Genomic DNA, 23371 nt, shown 5'->3' with positions numbered 1-23371 from the left:
CTCTCCATATAACCACTGAAATTTACATAATGTCTACATAGCACATGCAAATGTTATAGACATGGTTAAGGTTAATCAGCACTGAATAGGGCTTTGACCCCTGAAAACAACAATATGGATACCCAGAAATCATTTAGAGGTATTATACATAAACTGAATAGACTTTCCATGTGACTTCTGTCTGAATATGCATCAGGGTGCATTGTAATCTTTTTGTAGGTTGTAGTTTAGGTAAGTTATTGGCTATCATACTTTAACACACAACTCCAAATGACCTACACTGTCGTTCAGAAAAGACTAATTGTGCCTTAAAAATCTTTGGGAGACGAATAGCCAAAGCAATCTTGAGAAAGAGAAACGGAGCTGGAGGAATCAGGCTCCTACATTTCAGACTATACTACAAAGCTACAGTAATCAAGAAAGTATGGTACTGGCACAAAAACAGAAATATAGATCAATGGAACAGGATAGAAAGCCCAGAGATAAACCCGCACACATATGGTCACCGTATTTTTGATAAAGGAGGCAAGAATATACAATGGAGAAAAGACAGCCTCTTCAATAAGTGGTGCTGGGAAAACTGGACAGCTACATGTAAAAGAATGAAATTAGAACACTCCCTAACACCATACACAAAAATAAACTCAAAATGGATTAAAGACCTAAATGTAAGGCCAGAAACTATCAAACTGTTAGAGGAAAAACATAGGCAGAACACTGTATGACATAAATCACAGCAAGATCCTTTTTGACCCACCTCCTAGAGAAATGGGAAATAAAACCAAAAGTAAACAAATGGGACCTAATGAAACTTAAAAGCTTTTGCACAGCAAAAGAAACCATAAACAAGACCAAAAGACAACCCTCAGAATGGGAGAAAATATTTGCAAATGAAGCAACTGACAAAGGATTAATCTTCAAAATTTACAAGCAGCTCATGAAGCTCAATATCAGAAAAACAATCCAATCCAAAAATGGGCAGAAGACCTAACTAGACATTTCTCCACAGAAGATATACAGATTGCCAACAAACACATGAAAGGATGCTCAACATCACTAATCACTAGAGAAATGCAAATCAAAATGACAATGAGGTGTCAGCTCACACCAGTCAGAATGGCCATCAAAAAATCTACAAACAGGGCTTCCCTGGTGGCGCAGTGGTTGAGAGTCCGCCTGCCGATGCAGGGGACACGGGTTCGTGCCCCGATCCCGGAAGATCCCACATGCCGCGGAGCAGCTGGGCCCGCGAGCCATGGCCGCGGAGCCTGTGTGTCCGGAGCCTGTGCTCCGCAACGGGAGAGGCCACAGCAGTGAGAGGCCCGCATACAGCAAAAAAAAAAAAAAAATCTACAAACAATAAATGCTGGAGAGGGTGTGGAGAAAAGGGAACCCTCTTGCACTACTGGTGGGAATGTAAATCGATACAGCCACTATGGAGAACAGTATGGAGGTTCCTTAAAAAACTACAAATAGAACTACCGTACAACCCAGCAATCCCACTACTGGGCATATATACCCTGAGAAAACCGTTAATTCAAAAAGACACATGCACCCCAATGTTCATTGCAGTACTATTTACAGTAGCCAGGACACGGAAGCAACCTAAGTGTCCACTGACAGATGAATGGATAAAGAAGATGTGGCACATATATACAATGGAATATTACTCAGCCATAAAAAGAAACGAAATTGAGTTATTTGTAGTGAGGTGGATGGACCTAGAGTCTGTCATACAGAGTGAAAAAGTCAGAAAAAGAAAAAATACCATATGCTAACACATATATATGGAATCTAGAAAAAAAAATTGGTTCTGATGAACCTAGGGGCAAGACAGGAATAAGGACGCAGACCTACTAGAGAATGGACTTGAGGACACGGAGAGGGGGAAGGGTAAGCTGGGACGAAGTGAGAGAGTGGCATGGACATATATACAGTACCAAATGTAAAACAGATAGCTAGTGGGAAGCAGCCACATAGCACAGGGAGATCAGCTCAGCTTGGTGCTTTGTGACCACCTAGAGGGGTGGGATAGGGAGGGTGGGAGGGAGGCGCAAGAGGGAGGGGATATGGGGATATGTGTATGCATATAGCACTTTGTTATACAGCAGAAACTAACACAACACTGTAAAGCAATTATACTCCAATAAAGATGTTAAAAAAAATCTTTGGGAGAAAAGTAACAAGCAGAAAGGCAAGCGAACTGATACACTTGTCAAGGAAAAAAACTGGGTAAACAGCATGCTGGAAAAGTCCTCATTTTAGGAGTTGACTATTTAGAGGTTGTGGGCAAGGATTTCTTTAAATCTGGAATGCTGTATCTATAGAGCAGAGTGATGATACCACAGGAGTGAGCTCAGTAACTGAGCTAACATTATTCATAAGTTCTGGAATCTCTTCAGGCAAAGTAATTACATTTTTATATAGTCATTTAAATATTCGGTACTTGCTATGATGTCAAGTAGCTTACAGTATCCGAAAGTCAGAGCTGTGACTTCAGGCGATGGAAAAGGCTTACAATTTTTTTTTATGAAGCAGAAAGGATTGCTTTTGCACACACGTGGATGTAACTGTGACAGCCTCACAGTCAGAACAACTCATTGCTTTTTAGCGCATAGTGTGAATTTGGGCAATAATACTTCTGCTGATATCATTTTGTGCTACATTAATAAAATATACTGATCCTTTGCAAAGTGTCTCCAGACTCTAAACCTTACACCTTCACCACGCTTACTCCTGACCGGAAGAGGAGAAATGAAGAACAAAAGCTTCCCCCCTTCATACTGTTTTAAGACATGGTCATACAAATAATAACTAAGCCAAAACAAAAACATGTTACTACTCTCATAGAAAACAGTGATCATGTCAGTATTTTGCTTTGTAATTCAAGAGCAAAAGACAACATCTTTAAGTATCTTAAGAACATTCTAAAGACAATTTATACTACCTATGGTATGTTCTTAGCTTTTAATTTTTAAGCCAGTCTTCATTTGCCTCTTCACTGAACATTAGATTTGACTACATATCGTATTTATTTTGCGCAGTGTTTAGTCTGATGAAATACTGTATGAATTCTGATTCCAGAAAAGGTAGACATTTTATCACTATCTGGACAACCACCAACCTAAGGAAAAGGATACAATGGTCTGACATAAGCCAATAAAGGCATTATCATGCTTTTTGCTCTGTAGCTTTTTTAGAAGCTATTGTGAGCAATGGGCAATAAGAAATAAATGAATACATAGTGGTAAATGCTAGGTGGGAAAATGATAGAGTTCCTCAGTGGTTGTTTTACATGAGATGGTTGGGGAAGGCAGCTCTGAGAAAGGGAAATCTCAGCAGAAACCAGAATGACAGGAGGGAACAAACCATGACAGGAACAGTGAGTTCTCAAAAAAGGAAAAGTATTTGATGTTCTTAGCTATGATTAACTGTAACAGAAGAAAATTAAGCTAAAAAAAAAAAAAAGATTTCCTTTTATTATCTCATGCCAGCTTCAGAAGACCTGACTTCCAGAGCAGACTCTACTGCCAGCTAGCTCTGTGATATAACCTCTCCACTCCGCAATTCCTTCACAGTTAAGCAGAAAGACTTGACTAGTCAAATTTTAAGGCTCTTCCCTTTCCAAAAATCTGTGATTCCCAGCAATTACTTTTTGTTTTTGTTTCCCTGCCTGAAAATGTTGAAAAAAGGGTTAAACATTCATCACTGTGAATGCAAGCTCAACTGTCTTAAATGACAAGTTTCCCAAGGAATATATTTCAAAGTGTTGCCCCCTGCCCATGGTATCTCTGCCCTTGTCTGGCTTGTAACCTGGTAGGTGCTGACTAGATGTCAGTGGAAATCAGTGCTGAGGTACTTCTGGTCTTTCTTCTTCTGGGGAATGATGCATGAAAGTTGAGAAATACCCCTCCTCCTCCAATACTCATCTTTTCTCTCTAGGGGTCATTCTTATGATGGCCTAAGAAGAGTAGGTTTTTATATTCTTCTCCTGAAAAGATTCCAACAACATACGAGGATAAAGACATCCATACATTGCAGCCCCTGAAGAGAATTACATTTCTGCAATGGACAGGCCAAATTATTTATTCTCTCTTGAAAATCTGGCATCTTCTTTTCTTACATGCAATATAATATGTAAAATAAGCCTATTTAAAGAATTAACATATCTGTTGATTAAAGTTGCTCTCTATTAAATATGCTTTCTTTTTTGAACAAAGTGAAAACCTGACATTGTGTAAGTGGGGTCTAAAGGTTTTCATGCCATTATTGTCCATTACGGACACCGGAGCTCCTTGCAGAGAAGGCTCGGGCCTGACACGGAGACGTTGGTAAAACCAGTACATTTGGGCCTCTGGCCTGGATTCTGACATGTGCTCAAACTTTTGGCAATTAGCTTTCTGAGCTGCTGACAAATTGGGAATCCCAACTTCTTCCCTACCATACTGAGAGGATTGCTGTGAGTTTCAAAGCAGTTGATTATAAAGTTCTTGAATAAGTACGAAGCGTTACATAAGCACGAGATGTTCTTAAGAGTAGCAACTACAAATAGCACTTCATGTTTCTAATGCTTTTTTTTTTTTTTTTTTTTGCGGTACGCGGGCCTCTCACTGTTGTGGCCTCTCCCGTTGCGGAGCACAGGCTCCGGATGTGCAGGCTCAGCGGCCATGGCTCATGGGCCCAGCCGCTCCGCGGCATGTGGGATCCTCCAGGACCAGGGCACAAACCCGTGTCCCCTGCATCGGCAGGTGGACTCTCAACCACTGCACCACCAGGGAAGCCCTCTAATGCTTTTAATGGTGATGCTTGTCACAAAGAGAGCATACTGACTCATAGTAATGCCACAGAAGGGTCCCCTCTCCCCTAATATGTAGGTATTTTTAAAACTTGGGAAAAGAGAGAGAGAAACTCTAGGTACCAGATATGCAGAAAGACAAAATTAAAGAAGTGGGCTTTGGACCTAGACTTGGGGCTTGGGCTTGGGTTTTTAATCCTCACATGGGGACACAGAGCACGGCCTACAGTCTGTATGACCAGGGGAGTCAGACAGAGTTCCCTGCTTAAGACCTACATCTGAACAGGGTTCAAGAAAATTCTACCCACAGGCCTGGGAGAGTTGCAAGGAAGCTTCCCTTCTATCCAGGACCGTAACCGGGAGAAAAACAAACAAAAAAACCCAGACCTCTAATAAATTCAGACTCCCAAGCCTACACCAAAGTGGGTAGGAGGTCCATGGTTATAGTAACCAAGGGGGCATAAACCCAAGCTAAGAAGTTAACAGTAAATACAAGTCAGGATGTATAAAAGCCCCATAAAGAAAAAAAATGAAGATGAGCACACACACACTTAAAAACACAAAATTATAAACTGAACTAGGCAATCAACTACCACTGAGGAGAGTCTACAGACATAACAAGTGGGAGATTTAATGCCCCTAGAACCAGAGATAATAAAATAATCTAGAAGAGGTGCTGGAACAAATATTTTAAGAATGATTAAAAAGCTGTAAGTATGAATAGAAAAATAAATAAAAGGGAAGAACAGGATCAAATAACAATAACTAAAAAGACCAAGCAAATTGAAAAAGACCAAATAGAACTTTGAGCAGTTAAATCTAGTCACTGAAATAATAGACACAATGAACTGATAGAGTAGATTATAAAAAGCTTAAAAGATAATTAACTGGAAGAGCTGAGCCCACAATACAGCAATGAGAAAGAAGACGGGAAAGCTAAAAGATAAGGGAGACAAAATGTAAAACTGAATCAAATACCCAATAGGAATTACTGATGCAGATAATAAAAATGGGAAAGGTACAATATGTGAAGAAATAACTGCAGGGAATTTTCCTGAATAAAGGAGAGACACCATCCCCATATGAAGAGTCACAATGAATCCAGAGCGGAATAAATAAAAAGAAATCCACACTTAGATTTGTGATAGTAGAACTGTAGAAAATCAAAGACACGGAGAAAAATTCAAAATCACCAGAGAAGAGAGATTTACTCACCAAAAAGTGAAAATTAGAGTGACAACGAACTTCTCATCATCAGTTATGGAGGCCAGAAGAGACCAAAAAAAAATCTCCAAAGTACTGAAGGAAAATAATTGTTGACTAAGGATTCTATAATCAGCTAAACTATCATTTAACAGAGAGGTAGGTAAGCCCCCTCTCTCTCAGACCCTCACTGAAATTGCCACCAGAGCAGAGGTTCTCAAACTTGAGTAAGCATCAGAATCCCTGGGAGGGTATGTTAAAACACCGACTGCAGGGCCCACAACCAAAGTTGCTGATTTTCAGTAGGTCTGGGTTGGGAGCCCAAAATTTACACTTCTAATAAGTTTCTGAATGATGCTGTTGATCTATAGGCCACACTTTGAGAACCATGAACTACAGATTAAACTTTATTAAGGAGAAAACTTAACCTGGAAAAAAGTAGATGCAAGAACCAATGGTGGGGACGTGGAAGCAACTGAAGTGTCCATCGACAGATGAATGGATAAAGAAGATGTGGCACATATATACAATGGAATATTACTCAGCCATAAAAAGAAATGAAATTGAGTTATTTGTGGTGAGGTGGATGGACCTAGAGACTGTCATATAGAGTGAAGTAAGTCAGAAAGAGAAAGACAAATACCGTATGCTAACACATATCTATGGAGTCTAAAAAAAAAATTGGTTCTGAAGAACCTAGGGGAAGGACAGGAATAAAGACACAGATGTAGAGACTGGACTTGAGGACATGGGGAGGGGGAAGGGGAAGCTGGGACGAAGTGACAGAGTGGCATGGACATATACACGCTACCAAATGTAAAATAGCTAGCTGGTGGGAAGCAGCCACATGGCACAGGGAGATCAGCTCAGTGCTCTGTGTCTACCTAGAGGGGTGGGATAAAGAGGGTGGGAGGGAGACGCAAGAGGGAGGGGATATGGGGATATATGTGTATGTATAGCTGATTCACTCTGTTATACAGCAGAAACTAACACACCATTGTAAAGCAATTATACTCCAATAAAGATGTTAGAAAAAAAAGAACAATGGTGGGCAAAGGAATTTGTTTACATATAAGTAAATTCAACAAGCACTGACTGTTGAAAAAAAGAGAAAATATTAATGATTATTTGGCAAGTTGAAAGACAAGGTAGTTTTAAAATTCCACTGAACAATGGAAAGTAGGAGTGGGAAGAACAGCACTGAAGTTCCCCAAAGTCGTCTATTATCCAGGAAAAGAGTAGAGAGTGATTAATTTTGACAAAGGTCAAGTATAGTGGTTAAAAATTTTAATGTGAGCACCAAAAGAACAGAAATAGAAAATACAACGTCCAAGCAAGTACAGCAAATGAAAGAAAACAAAGAGAACTCTATCAGTCCAACAGAAAGCAAGCAAAAAGAAAAAACAGAGATAGTTAAAGGACAGAAAAGATACACTAGGCAAGTACCAGTGAAGAGACAGGGAACCTACTGACCGACAAAGCCACAGTCACCATGGGGGATTCTGATACAGCTGACTCGGTTAGATAAAGAAAAGCCAGGAAAAAAGTTGTCATGGAAACGGGAAATTTGAACACCACAGGCCTGATGTAACAGACATATGTAAAGAACTCTATACCCAGCAAAGACAGAATACACATTCTTTTCAAACACAAAAAGAACATTAACAAAAAACGGCCAAGCCTCCAAAGAAGTTTCAAATACCTGGTAATATTCCACAGACAATCTTATATGACCACAGTGCAATACAATCAGAAATCAGTAAGAAACAGGTAAAAACCCTCTCAAACGCTCAGAAACTAAAAAGCATGTTCTAAATAATTTGTAAGTTAAGGACAGAAAGAAATCATTATGGAAATTACCAAAAATTTAGAACTGAATTAAAATGAGGACCAGATATCTACACTAAGGTAATAATTACCTAAATACATGTGCTCTTACTGAAAGAAATATTACCAATAATAAAAAAAAGAGTAAACAAGGCTCTTTTGTTAGTAGAAAACAAAGAGCTTTCTTCAGGGCAAATCTACCTGGATTTATGATGCTAAATAATTTTCAATAGTAATTATAAGAACTAACAGTGTTGCAGGAAGACAGATGATCAATAAGCGATAGAAATATTTGAAAAGGCTTCGTCATTATGTCAAAAGTCTTCTGTTGCTTGAAAACAGCATCATTTCTTGAATTTACCTTGTTTCTCATGATGGAGAAGAGAAAATACTACTCTAACTTATTGTGACCATGAATGTAACAAAAAGAGCCGTGGTAGTGAGGCAGGTGTTTGTTAAGCTACATGCAGAGGAGCTGACGCCTGTTTTGACCCACATGACATTGGGCACTTTGCATCAACCGCTAAGCAAAGCAGCTGGACAAATCCAAATCCAACAAGTTACTAAAGGGATGTCAGGTATCAAGGTGCGTTGGCACTGTATTATCTTTCAAGTTTTCAAATGGACCTATAATTCAAAATGTAATTTGAACCAAATCAGATTAAAGCCACAAAATTAGTACTTTAAATATGCCTATTGGTGTCTTAGCTCAGCACTTGATATAACAAACTTCCCTTCCTTTAGCTCCCCCAGTTATTAAAAGATTCCCCAATTTGCAATCTTCTGCTCATCCCAGTACAGTTCCTGCAATTCCAGAGTCTCTCCTTGCACTCATGTAACCACTGACAAAAGACTCTGGAGTATTCCACAGGCTCCTTTCAGGGGTTTGATACCAGGTGCCTGCTGACCAGTGCCAGGGTGTCACTCTTCCTTATCAACACACATAAGGGGACTATGAGAAGGTTAGTGGGTCAGCAGAGAGAAGATTCTTAACTGCCAGCTCTGGAGTGCAGCTACTCCCTCACCCAAACCTTTGCAGAGTTTTAGAGCCGGAAGAGATTCAGGATCCAATTTAAATTTGTTAGCATGCATATACTACCCTTGGCCTCAAGAAATGTTAGAACTCTACAAATACAGGACCAAGTTTTGTTTCATATAAAAAGGAAGAGAGGACATTTTGATTGTTATACTTTTAATCTACCCTTTTATAAAAGACAAAAGAGAATGTTTAGTTTTGTTACCACTAGCAAACCATTTTCTTTTCCTTTATATTGAAAGCCCTGTGAAAAGGCAAATGTAGCTGTACCTCACCCAGAAATTCCGGGAAGGAGGAGACGGGAGTAATGTTAAATTTCTCAAGGACACCAGCCAGGCCCCTGGCATCAAGGTAAGCAGGAATATACAAGAAATGTGTGTTTAGATGAAACCAAAATATTATACTGAAGAGTCAGAACTTGAATACTGACCGGACCAGTAATAGCTGGATTCTGTAGTCTTGGGTCTTCCCACTGAGTAATTTTGCTATCTGGAAATATTTAAAAAAAAAACAAAAAAAAACAATGGCTTATTAGTTCAAATCTATTTCATGTCCAAAACGTTTTAAAAAGAATTATTTCTGGATTTTCCAGAAGTTCCCCCAGTTCCCCATCCTGACTCCCAAGGATAAATAACTTAGTATTTCAGGGTTAGAACTATACTCTGTAAGGCAATCTGCACCACAGCCCCCAATACTGTTTAGTTAAAAACAATCAAAAATGCACAACTAAAGTAAAACCATCTATTCACACTGTTTTGGGCAAGCAATCTGCTGAAATTTCAATTATAAACCCCTGTACCTTCAAGGATTTATAACTTGAGATTGATTTTCATTTAATTAAAAAAAAAAGCATAAAAGATTTTAGTTCCCCAAAGTTAACACACACACTATTTTTTTCTCATTTCAAATACTCTTTCCTTTGCTTTACAGTGTTGCAAACGGCTTTCAGTTAAAAAGCCTAAGTTGAACAAATGAATAATCCATTACACGTGTCACTCATCTGCACACAAAAATCAAAACAGCTAAGGCAGTCCAAAAAATGAGAATTAGATACAGCACAGGAGGATTCCAGAGAAAAGGTTCCCTTTTGGTCAAGCTGGTGAGAAGTGGTTCTTTCTTCCAAATGAGTCAATGTCAATAAGATTAGTAAATGGCACCTATACCACTGCTTCAATGGTGTAGGTGGAAACACACATTAGCTACCTGGATCACTTGGGATTTGTGACTGTGCCTTAATTAAAAAGACTTTATGGGCCTCCCTGGTGGCGCAGTGGTTGAGAGTCCGCCTGCCGATGCAGGGGATACGGGTTCGTGCCCCGGTCTGGGAGGATCCCATATGCCGCGGAGCGGCTGGGCCCGTGAGCCATGGCCGCTGAGCCTGCGCGTCCGGAGCCTGTGCTCCGCAATGGGAGAGGCCACAACAGTGAGAGGCCCGCGTACCGCAAAAAAAAAAAAAAAAAAAAAAAAAGACTTTATGCTACTGTGTGTATATATGGGGGGGGGCAGGAATGGACTCACATGAAAGATATGGGGAGGGTAGACGGGGAAGAATAGGTTTCTCTCTGGAGTGTTAGGAAATCTAAGTTGGTTTGTAAAAAAGGAAATTATTTGTTTGAGAAGAATAGTCTGTTCTTTTCTGGTATACTTCGTAAGTGGACTGATAAGAATAACTAATAAATTTGGTTTTAATAACTATCCCAGGAATTTTTCGAAGTCTGGTATGATAATTATTTTAACAAAAGCAGTGGTAAAGTTTTAAAATTAAGCTACCAAAGCACATGACGATTCTGGATTCACACTGGCAGAAAAGTTACAAGAAATGTTTCAACTGTTTCAGAGAACGCTGATGGAAGAAGCAAAAGGTATCTCTGGGTCCCTTACTTTGAAGACAGAAGTTTTTGGAAATTAAGAGCTGTTGCTGTGATGCAAAACAGGAGAAAAGTAAATAAAAGAAAAAGAATATAGCTGAGTAAAAACTGCCTTAGACTATATATAGACTGGGTACCATCATCAAACCAGAAAATAAATCACCTACTACTTCCATATGATGAGCCCCCCATCTGTCCAAACCAGAACCTCGAGCTCCATCCTTGACACCTGCACCTGGATTTCCCCTGGGAAATACCTCAAACCCTACTCTGCCAGAATTTGACCCATAATCTTCCACTACCAAAATGGTTCATACAACCCTGTATTCCTCTCATTAACAGCACCACAATCCGTCCACTGTTCAAGTCCGGCACCTGCCATACCCTCCAGCCTCGCTCACCTTTCACTCCGGCGGTCACCACCTGTCCCCACCTCTCTGAAAAGGCTTCTTTCCCGAGCGCTCATCCTCTCCCTGGACTGCTCTCTAGGTCTCCCTGGCCTCAGTGTCACTCACCCCCGTTCAAAACTTCCTTTGAAGCTCTGCCAAGGGGATCTCACCTCCGGGCCGAGGGCCGAGGGCCCACGAGCGAAGCCTCACCTGCGGCTCCCCAGCGCTCGCAGCACCCCCCGAACCACCCCTCCTCCCCAACCCGTGTCCGTGGGAAAACTGTCTTCCACGAGGCAGGACCCTGGTGCCAAAAAGGCTGGGGACGGCTGCTCTAGAGCACAAAGCTGACCGCATCAGAGTCCCTTCTGCACCATCCCTTAGGTGCTCCCGCCTGGCCGCGGAAGGGACCGGAGTCCCCGTACAGCAGAGACTCCCTCTGACTTAATGCGGGTGTCAGGCCAACCTCATCTGCACACTGGCCCTTTGCAACCCCACTGCGCTTCTCTGAGCATGGTGTCACCTGCACAGCTTCACACACCTGTGCACGCTTTCTCCCTCCTAGAATTGCTCTTTGCTGGGCGTGCCTGGCTAAACCTCACTCATTATTTGGGATCCACCTGAAAAGTCACCCGTTCTACAAGGCTCTTTTGCAGCCTTCTTCCACTGCTGGAGCCCAGACACTCAGCAAGTACTTCTACGTAACAACTGGTTCACTCCCCTAAGACAACACTTCAATACCTCCTGGCGCTCCCTACTAGAGCTTAAGCCCCTTGAGGACCAGGACTGTGTGCTGTTCATCTCTGCAGCCCCCTCTCCACCACTTAACACATTTCCCAGCGTGTAGCAGGAGCCTGACTTTTTAAATGACCAAATGAAGCTGATGGCAAAAACAGATTCTTTTTCAAACAGTCTAGGCTTTCAGAACCACATATGGGTCTTATAGGATTACGATAATGATCAATTTTGCACTTAAGAATTATCGACGTATGACTGTCGGTGGCCAGTTACCCGTTTTGTCCTAAAACTTCTGAATCTAAACTTGCTTTTTGTCTTTGAGACGTAATATTTCAAATAAAGGGGCGAGAATGAAGTAGAAGAATAGAAAACTCAGTCCACTTGGCTACTGTTGACAGGTTTGGTAAGACTGCTGGCAGAAAAGATTAAAACAGGATCTTACGGCATCCCTGGAATTTTATTTTTTAGCTTTGTATATAAACTGCCTGTGGCCAAGTACTCAGTGGCTGGGCATATCGGGTCTTTAAGAAGAACTATGCTATTCCTAAGGGAGGTAGGGGTTCAGTTCAAGACCTTCCCATACCCTCTGACACCAGGCTTGAGACACAGGAGCTTTTTGATAAATGTCAAATCAAATGAATCTAGAAGTCTAAAGAGCACATGAGTACTGAGCACTCATGCTCTTCTGAAATTAAATCTTCAACGTTTTTAATCTTGAAAATGTCTCACTTCTCAAGAATTTATGAAGCAGAAAATTAAAAAAAACGAATGAATTAGGAGACAAGCGCCCTGCTGCCTTTACATTCAGTGTGCAGTCACATGCCCCAGCGAAGTGGAAGACGGATGACTGAGCACCTTACAAGATGGCTGCGCTCACGGTCAAATGGCGGAGTAGGGATGGCCTGGCTTCTGTCCTGCAGGCAGCAGGAGAGCAAAATGAGATGCTGAATTTTGCTAGAAATAAGATTCGGGAAAAACGTTTAGAAGCAGAGACTCGTTCGGAAGGTAAGGAAATTCCAGGTAATGAAACCCGTTTTGGAGTGGGTTTGAGTACCTGATACAGCGTCTTAAAAAAGACAGATATGCTTCATTTTTCACAGACTGGAATTTGTTTTTTTTAAAAAAAGGCATATGAATTGAACTCTGTTTCATTGATATGTACACCGCTCTATTGCTTTCCACTGAATAAACCTTGACGAATTAGGGAGACCTGGCAGAAATGTTACATTGTCAGCTAATGAGGCTCTCCTAAACAGACCTCTTTCTTACACAGTCTTTGGTCATCTAATGTACAGTGTATTTGGTTAAGAGAACTTGTCAGTATAGTTGAGCAAAGGCAAATTTTAATCTCCACGTAAAGGATCACAGATCTCACACTGGCATCGCTCAGGTCAACAAGGCTCTGTATGGGGTCTATATCCTATTGTTTGATTCCCAGGAGTGAAGGGGGGAGGCTCCCCAGTGCTGTGTGGTCTGGAAGAGAGGAATGGGGGATGTCTGAGAGGAGCCTGGAGGGACTGATCAGGAATAAAGGAACCACCCAGGCACTTCGCAAGGAACCACCCTTTCCCATCGCCTGGAAAACAGGAGCTGGGCAGGCCTGAGGCTGGAGGCACGGTTGCTGCTGCCTCTCAAGGCAGGTCCTCTCCACTTGCCAACCAAGGGCGTCAACTTCCTAACACAACACCAGCACCACTGGCCCTCCGTGAATGGACTCCGAGTCACCATGCAACAAGCGTTTACCGCATAGTACACTAGGTCTATGCACGCCTCCAGAAAAACAGTCCATGATTTTTCTAATTTCTAACGTATACTAGGATGGTCCTTTGCCATCGTGTTTTTCTTGTTTCTGGGTCCTTACAGCACAGCAAGAACATTTCATAAAGTTCTTTTCAGGTTGACCTGACATCAGACCACCAGCTGGAACATGGCCACAATGTTGTGTGAAGTACTCTCCGTGTGGTGGACCGAGGCTGTGTTACCGGTTGAGACGGTGCTTTAATAAAATGCTCATTATTACTCGTACCTCTCTTTGAAAACTGAAATTGTAATGCATGAAAAAACTGAAAAGGAAAATATTTTTTGTTTTTAGTGGGAAAAAGGCAGTGTGACTCCTCTTCTATTTTGGCAAATTCTGCTGAGAAAGAGAATTATAACTAGCACAGGAAGGAAGGAAGTGGGGGTACCCACACATGTTAAAGCATTTATGGCAGCAATTTTATGCTCACTGTAAAATTCTGGAACGTAGGAAAGAATCAGCATTTTTACTGGTCGAAGACAAAAACTTTGAACTATCTAATTTTAAGCCAGGGTAACCCACACCCCTAAATACACCTAGGACTTCTACTTTTGGTTTAATTCTGAATTGTTGGGCTTCTTGCTTACTTCGATTTCTAAAAACCCCTCAATCTCCCGTGCCTGAAAGCGAAGGTGTCACTGGTCACTTAGGAACCCAGGAAGAGGCCCTGAAATGAGAGACAGTGACAGGCCCCACCCACACGAGGACCTCTCGAGGCCACGCTTCCCGGTCAGCTCAGCAACGTGCTTAATTAACCAATGCAATCAGTTAAGAAAACGTGAGGCTGGGAAATCTGGTGTAGACTTAATGCTCATGTTTATGAACCCAATGAAAACAAAGATAAATATATTCCACCAGATCACACGTGTATGTGAACTTTAAATCTACTTGAAGACTTCTTTTCAATATACATTTTCAGAAGTTTTAAGGGATACACTAATATGATCCCATGGAGAAAATGTCACTTCAACAAGGGGGAAAAAAAAAAACAACAACACTGGCTAAAAGCAAACCTTTATTAGTTTAACTTTTAGTTGGCATGAGAAACCACACATTTATTCATAGGAGCTGGAGCAAATGTCTGCAGCAAATATAATTTCAAGAAAAGAACTGCACATGTATTAGTGTGTTGGGTGCAGGGAAACATGCTGTGAATAGAAAATAAGTCAGAATGGGCATCTTGCCCTGAGACCTCTGAAGGCAGCTTTTGAAAAACGTAGCGGCTGCTTCAAGCACTGCTCATACACAGATTTCTGACATAATCATCACTTCTAATCTTATTTTCTATTAGCAGAGTGTATTTATTAAAAGCGCAAAAGTCAAGGGGTCATCAATCAAAAAAATTTTTTTAATTAAAAAAAACAGTTAATAGGTCACAAGATCAAACTGGAATGGGCCACTTTAAAGCAAACTGGGGTGAATGCACAGTACCGTACGAGGGCACTGAGTCTCTGGTATCATCCTCGCCACATAACACCTGGCTGCCTAGACAAACAGTAAAATGACACAGCTTTCACTGTCATATCTGAATTACCCTCATCCTCCCTTCACCTGCAACACCTATGCGTCCATAACAGCACCTACTTACTGTGATCAATGTAAAACGTTCGGCCATCCAAGTGAATTCTTTCTTCCCAACCAGGCTGTTATCAGGGGAAGAGAGGAAGAGAAGACAAACATTAGCCAGCAGTTCCAAACTCAAAGGCAAAAGTTAAAGACTCTAGGACACCTTCTTACTCTTCTCCCCTGGGGTACATTTTTACATAAAGAATAAACTAAATAGAAACATTTCAAATGAACTCACTCAAATGACAACACCCAGCAACACACTTTAGCACATGTTCTACAGTCTCAGATGCACTCACTGTATGATGAACAAGAAAAACAGGGGTTATTATTTCAAAAGCTTCAAAGGGAAACTCCAGCACACTGTGAAACAGTTGAGCCTGGGGCTGAATAGCTCATTTAATTAAATGAGTATTTATTGAGTACTAAAGGGAGGATGAAGGGTGCTATAAAATGTGAGAGACTGATGCTTTACTCATGTCATCAGGTGGTTGAACAATCGAATACTGAAGTTCTCTGCTGTGGACTCTCACTACTCAGGAACCAGACTTGGATAATTTTTCCAAGATCAGGCTGGTATGCTTTCATGATCTGAACTGTGCCTATCTGTTACCTGAAAGTCAGGAATCCAACAGATCTAGACAACCTGCAATCTTTCACTTACTAAACTCTCTCTCCAGTCTCTCCCCAGGCTCCTTCCATCCAAACCCCGGAACCAAACATTTGGAGAGTGTGGGATATTTGTATAACCTGATGAACAAAGACTGCACCCTAATCTTTCTAGCTTCAAATTTTGCTGTAATATACCATACACCAGGCAACAGAAAGGTTCTTGGAAAACAACCACCAAAAAAATTCCCAGCACCCTTCCATTTTTAAAATAGTCTTAGAGTCTCCCCACCTTTCTAGCCTGTAAGGGTTTTTAAAAAAACTGGGGGTGGGTCAACAGGAAAGCATGGTGAAGGTTTCATTCAAAATCTAACTTGGAGTCAATAGCTCGACTCTCAGGCCCCAAAAGAGAACAAACTAATAAAAAATTAGATTTATAAACAGTCACTGACAAGGGAGAAAAATTTAAAACATCTGCTAGATAAATGACTTATAGAAACCTTCTGTGATTACGTACGCCCTTTTCTTCTGCTTTTAAAAAATTTTTTGTTCCTATGACTAAATCAGCAATATGGATGGAAATTAGTTGGCTGCTAAGTTACAAAATAAATGTGTGTTGCTTAAACTGTCACCTGTAGAGAATGCCTCATCCATCATCCTAGTTGCAAGGTCTACCTTTCACTAGCAGTCAGCCATTCAGAAACCTCTTTCAGAAGAGCTAGGTGTGGTGTGAACTGTATGAGCTATCAGTTCAGTCATACACCCGATTCTATTAAGAAATGACAGACCAAGGGGACTCAAAACGCCTGGAGAAAGAGAAGGTCACAGGGCTTCCCTATCAACATTGGGCCCATGAGTGAGTAAACATTTTCAGACTGGTCCGTGTGTCTCCAGTGTACTCACAGGAAGAGGGCCAAGGTCATTGGGGTTTAAAGATGCCTTTGACCGCATATGCACTGGAAATTTCAGGCGTGGGTCTTCCTGCAAGAAGAATGTAAGAGGCAGGTGTTAGGAGTGATATCTGTGAGCAGTACTGGTCCTCCCCTTCTGGAGGTGTGTGTTCCACAGCAAGCAGGTTGCCTGTGGAGGGGGGCTGCTGCAGCGGGGAGGGGAGGACCCCACCTCCGTATAGAAGGCCTGGCTGACCATCTCTCCAAAAAGATTCTACTCTTCCTCCTTGAACTTGATGAAAGGAGGAGAGTAAGAATGTTTAAGTCAAAGGTTAACCATTTCCCCAAGACCCTGAGCCGGTGAAGAGGAGGAGGGTTCCAGCAGTGATGTTACCATGGAGACCAGAGGAGAGGACTCCAGTGAAGATGAGGAGGATCCACTCCACAGAGAGGGAGTGAGGACACTGGTCGTATAGCTCCCTGTGGACCCGGAGCTCGGGCTGAGGGCAGCTAGCCTGTTAGAAACACCCATTCCATCAGTCCTTGCGTCTACTGTTACTCCCTTCCACCCTCTCTTGAGCCAAAGCCGAAAGTCTGAATCTGGTTTGACTGTCCAGGCATGTCCTGCCCCAGAGTTAGTCGGCAACGTCACAGAGTCACACCCCCATGAGAAAACTTTACTGGGATTCTTGATCAAGTTCCACAAATTAGATCTTAAAAGTTTAGAGCTTCCCTGGTGGCGCAGTGGTTGAGAGTTCGCCTGCCGATACAGGGGACACGGGTTCGTGCCCCGGTCAGGGAAGATCCCACATGCCGCGGAGCAGCTGGGCCCGTGAGCCATGGCCGCTGAGCCTGCGCGTCCGGAGCCTGTGCTCCGCAACGGGAGAGGCCACAGCGGTGAGAGGCCCACGTACCGCAAAAAAAAAAAAAAAAAGTTTACAAAATACTTTTCTTAAGGGATATGCTTCATAAGATACCACACAGAACCAATGACAGAAAAATACATACTCTGACATCTTGGGTCATGCTTCATAACTTACAAAGAACAGTCAGGTGTATGATCTTGCAACCACCCTGTTAGGGGGTTGGGCACGTAATCTCTGCTCCTTTAGATGAGGAAACGGAGTCTCACAGAGAACGAGAACTCGCCCAGAGGCTCTGGTTTAGAGTCTGGCAGCGGTCCTTCACTTACACAGACCCAATTAAAATGCAGTGTAACTAAGCGAATCCCTATTTGAAACTCAAAAGATTAGAAAACAAAATGAGAAAACTCAGAATAACACATTAGTAACCAAATAAGCCTAAGATAATAAAAAACAAAACAAAAAAACCCCTAAAACCTTTAAAAAAAATCCTTTTCTTTCATTAATGTTAAAGCCTTTGTTGCTCTCAAACTACTAAAAGGTTTTCTGCCTCAGCATTTTCCCAAGTCAGCAAGAAAATGAAATAGTTGGTATAAAACTGGGAAAATAATAAAACTCACTTTTGTTTGGAGATATGAAATGACATATGATTATATACCAAGACTGTATTAAACATCTCCTAGATTACAGAGAGCGACAGCTAATGGGTGTGGGGTTTTCTTCGGGGGTGATGCAAATGGCCTGAACCTGATTATGGTGATGGCTGCACACATGTGTGATGGTCTAAAAATCATTCAGTTGTATTATTTTAAATGGGCGAACTGTATGGCACGTGCACTATACCTCGATAAAGCTTTAAAATTATTTCCCCCAAGCTAACAGTCTAAACCATGAGTATCCAGGGATGGTAACAAAGTGATAGATTTTCAGAGCTGACAAGACTGACGACAGGAATCACACGCGTACAAATCAGCCTTTGCTCCTTAGAGGCATAAAACCGCCCAGTGTTGTGTTATACTGGAACACCTACAGTGTAAGCAGATACGCTAGGTAGATTTAGGATTTAGAAGGTCTAAAAAGCTGATAACCTGGTAAACATCTGTGACCGCTTGGCCATGGACCAAGGAAAACCTGAGAGCCCTGAACCCCACTAAAGCTACCCAAGGCCAGCTCTGGGCTGGCCCAGGTAATGTCACCACCGCAGGGGAAGCTTGGGCAGACCACAGCCACTGCTCACGCTGGGATTAGAGAAAGGCTGAGGCTGCTGTTCCATGGGTGAGGGCAGGGGCTTCTGCATGCTATGTGCGAGGCCAGCCATGCCTTGCAATCACACACACAGGCTACTGTGAAAGACAATCGGCCCTTTTGGTAAAGAGCTGGTGATTGAAAGAAAAAAAAAAAAAGCTGAAATTAAAGAAAAGTGACAGGGGCATAGGAGAAGGAGCATGACGCATAAAGTAAATCCAATTTCACAGGCCTGCTAACATGGCCTTGCACAGAAACCCGGAATTCACAGAATGTGAGGGCTGGAGGCCCCCAGGGGTCACGTGATTTTATTATACCAACAAAAATCAAAATAATGGCAGCAGCTCCCACCCATCAAGCTCTGCGGGCTAAGCCTGGGGGGCAGTATGGAGCCCACCCTCCCACGGAATCCCCTGAATGACAGAGCGGCAGCTAGACGAGCAGAGAAAGGCAGCCAAGGCCCCACAGGACCTGGGGCAGCTTTAGGAATGACAGTCAGCTGGAATCCTAACGAGGCCTCAAACGACACAAATGTGAATGAATAAAATACACAACACACTTGGCTGTTTCTCCCTTTCCTCAGCATAGTAGGGGCACTCCTTCGCAATTTTATCAGTATTTCACAACTGCTTCCCACAATTACAGTTGAAAGCGTTTTTAAACAGAAGGCAAAGATCAACATCTTATTTAATTTAAAAAAAAAAAAAAGGCTTTGGGGCTTCCCTGGTGGCGCAGTGGTTGAGAGTCTGCCTGCTGATGCAGGGGACACGGGTTCGTGCCCCGGTCCGGGAGGATCCCACATGCCGCGGAGCGGCTGGGCCCGTGAGCCACGGCCGCTGAGCCTGCGCGTCCGGAGCCTGTGCTCCGCAACAGGAAAGGCCACAACAGTGAGAGGCCCACGTACCACAGAAAAAAAAAAAAAGGCTTTAGGGACTTCCCTGGTGGTCCTGTGGTTAAGACTCTGTGCTTCCAGTGCCGGGGGCGTGGGTTCGATCCCTGGTCGGGGAACTAAGATACCACATGCTGCTCAGCCAAAAAAAAAAAAAAAAAGTTTCTTTGTGGAATCATTTAAAAATATATAAAATATGGGCATGCTGGCTAGCTGAAAAGACAACTGTGCTTTTTCGATCCTGGAAGGGAACAACCACCAGGGCTAGACTACAGTGAGTTTTATTAGTTTGGACCTGGGTAGAAAACAAACCTGAACTTAACTGAGGTATAATCTTTGTTGCTACAAAAATAAGCCAAGGCTTTGCCCTGTAAAAGACATAAATATACTCTTATACACATGCTTTGAGCTGCTTCTTCAGCAGAAGGAATGCATGAGCTGAAGCCCTCCTGTAATCTCTACCGTGCATCCACAGCCCGCCTGATCCAGGTGGGGAAAAGTGATGCTCATTTGCTGTGTCAGACTTTATTCCTGATAGATGGCTGGCACACGGCCTCCATTATTTGTGTGTGCGAGAGGCCGTGTTTTATAAATAGACTTCAAAGGGAATTTTCCTCTATCAATGTATACGAGGGAAATGCTGGCCTGAACCTTTTCCTGCTTCTGGTTAGTGCAGGAATCAAGAGGACACAGGGTGCTGGGGGAAGAAGCACAATTTTCATTATTCTCAACCTGTCTGACCAATTTTTTTTTCCTTTTCCTATGATAATGCTCAACTCTAAGAATAGCTGTTCTCTCTTATTTGTTCTCTCTTTAAAAAACAAAGCAAACCCCAAACAAACTCAACATAGGTTTTAAGCCAAAAATTATCTTTACAGTTCTCTCCATCCTTCCACCTTTTGTCAAAATAAACACGCAATTTAGAGCCTGCGTTCCACAGCCAGAATTTTGTATGGGCCTTTGTTTAGCAGGGATAATGCGCCTGTGTCAGCACATCCGAGTTTAGAGGAGAAGCGTGGCAGTTTGTGGAATTCCCAGTTTAAGGATTTTCAACGACAGCGGCAGCAACAAAATGTTGTTTTAACCAATTAAAATTTTAAATCACTAAATCAGTGAATCACAAGTATCTGGTGGAAAGGGGCAATTGAAAATTCAAACTGGGTTTCACTCAGCACCGATGCAGGCAATAAATAAAGCTGGTGCTATTTTAAATAAAATCTGCCCAGCTGCAATTACACTGCAGTTGTGGTGTGAAAGGCTGTGAAAAGGTTAGGGGATTTGATTACTAAGCTAGTTCAAATTACTAAAATCATAGCTTATGTTGGCAAGCCACAGTGGCTCCGTACACTAATCCAGCTACTTTTACAATATTTACCTCCTATTTCTGGAGCTCCCATTCCTGGCTGAGGAAGTGAAATCCCAGCAGTGCTGTAGTAAGTAGAAATGGGTACACTAGCAGGACTGCTACAGGTTCTATGTCCATGAGGGAAAAAAGGCTTTCAAACCAATCTCTCTCACTCTATTTCCCAAGGAGCGACCTATCTTTTACTCTCATCTTGCCACAAACCTGTAATCTTATCTTCAAAGCTACATGTTATCATATATGCCTTAGCAGTAGTGACGTGTTTACCAAATGAATGTTACCAGATCTGAATGATAAGTTCTCTTGGCGGGTTATTCCTTTACTTCAAAATTGGAGTGGTTCTCATGACGGGGTGTTGGGAAATGCGTGGGAGCTTTTTGGGTTGTCACTAGGATAGGGGTCGGTGCGGGGGACGACAGTGTCTATTAGGATGCAGTGGCAGAAGCCAAGGATGTTAAATGTCTTGCAAATAACAGGCACAGTCCTGCCCCAAATGCTAAGATTGACCTCGTGAAGACACATTGTACCACGATCCATGAGGTCTGAGAGAGTCTGCTGGGCCATCTAATCCAATTCTCAAGGGACTGAATTACCATCACACCACGGGCAGAGTGTAAGTGACCGTCCAGACCATTTGGGTCCAGGTCTCTTCCTTAACACGATACTGCTGTTCTTTCAACTGGGTATACTTGGTGTCAACACTAGAAATGGGAATTTAAAGCATGTGTTCACTCTTGGTCCAAGACCACAGAGCTAGGGCCAGTGACAATCACCAAAACTCAACCGGCTTTCACATACCATCAGTTCTGAGCAAGTAGCCCAGAGGACAGAAAGACTTGAGTTACACTCGGTACCCAGACAATCAGATGGGGATATAAGGGAGAGGAAGGAAAACAAACCTTCGGTAGCATCAGAAATAGAAACATGAGGACGCGTTTCAGGTTAATCACCGGTCTAGAGATCACTCAGTAGAAAAATACCACTGACTTTTAAAAGAACTCTATGCTACATTAAATAAGCCACCACTGATTCCCCTGAAGAAATGAAGAGCAAACAGAGGAATATAAAGATATGCATATGTGCTTTTCATTAATCTCATTTTTCTCAGGTTAACACAATACACGGATTCTCTCTCATGAATGATTCGGGGGCACATGGAAGAGCCCTGTGATAAGAAATAACCAACTGTGATAAGATGTTCACAAAAAAGAGCTATCAAATTTACAAAGTCCTTAGTATACCTCCTGATCCACAATTAAAAGAAAGTAATGTAGCACAGAGTATAAAATACTTATCTGATGTAAACAGTAAAAACTAAAACGACACATCAAATAGAAATCAAGATGGGTAATGTCAACACAGATGCAAAATGAAAGTGACAAAGAAACATCACTTCTAAAAAGATCAGAATTCCTAGTAAGGTTACAGCATCCTGAGATGGGAAGCAGTAACATCAAAATCCTAGCTATATGTAGCACTCCCTTTTTTTCCATATACGGTAAAATTGTCACAGCTGGAGCTTTCCCGGAGTGCTCAGAAGAAAAGCACCAATACCAAAGATGGCCATTAGCCTGTGCCCGTAAGTCACCTGCTCCCCGCCAGCCCCCACGTGCGGAGTCTAGACCAAGCTGAGAAGACCCTCTGGGGACGTGCTTCACTGCCAGGAAATGTCTCTGCACGAACCATGGATACGGGGTAAGGCAATAAAGGAATGAATGCCAGACGTCAGGGTGGAAATGGAGCCGAACAAACGCAGCGACCTTACCCACGTTGTAGTCTTTGTGTTATGGTCAATGAAGAAGGGCCGGCCGTTGGGCGCTATCCTCATTTCCCAGCCGGGTGGCAGGAAGCTCTGTGTGACTTTGTGTTGTGGTTTGGGGGAGTTGTAAGGTGATGGCTGGGGGGACTGTGGATTGGAAAGGGTATCTTTCACAGCCCGACGTATGGGTGAATCCTTGGCACCCTAAGGAATAATAATGAGCATTAGAAGTCGTCTCAGGTGCTAGTCCAGAGGGGTCAACATGTACCTGGGGGTCAGGGAATGCTCCTCTTTGAAGAGGGACAACGGGGAAGCGCCTAAAAAACCTGCTTGGTTTACTCTGAAAATTAATCTAACTGTAAGGTTTATCTCCTGGTTAAACACACAACAATGTGAAGTACGTATAACCACCATCCTTTGATAGCTACTTGGTACGTACCCAAAATACTGTTCTGTAGTGAGCATTATGGATGCAGATTGTACAGAAGGTGGAGAACATGCCCCTGCTCTTAATGAGCTCACAGTCTAACGAAGGT

General features: G+C 42.4%; 1 protein-coding gene across 4 annotated transcripts in view; it reads right to left on the bottom strand.

Annotated features, from left to right (window-relative positions):
- The window catches only part of NEDD4L (NEDD4 like E3 ubiquitin protein ligase), a 358858-nt gene that overhangs the window by 32743 nt on the left and 302744 nt on the right, over positions 1-23371 (bottom strand). For all 4 annotated transcript variants that reach the window (XM_060118688.1, XM_060118689.1, XM_060118690.1 and 1 more), the window contains 4 exons: positions 22842-23039; positions 16730-16807; positions 15240-15294; positions 9292-9350 (listed from right to left, as the gene is read on the bottom strand). In XM_060118688.1, coding sequence (XP_059974671.1) covers positions 9292-9350; positions 15240-15294; positions 16730-16807; positions 22842-23039 — 390 coding nt within the window. The remainder of the gene's footprint in view (positions 1-9291; positions 9351-15239; positions 15295-16729; positions 16808-22841; positions 23040-23371) is intronic.

The sequence above is a fragment of the Mesoplodon densirostris genome, chromosome 15 (genome assembly GCF_025265405.1).
Source record: "Mesoplodon densirostris isolate mMesDen1 chromosome 15, mMesDen1 primary haplotype, whole genome shotgun sequence".
In the NCBI taxonomy this organism is placed as follows: Eukaryota; Metazoa; Chordata; class Mammalia; order Artiodactyla; family Ziphiidae; genus Mesoplodon; species Mesoplodon densirostris.
Note: the sequence above shows the minus strand (reverse complement) of the source record. Positions and strands in the feature narration are given on the sequence as shown.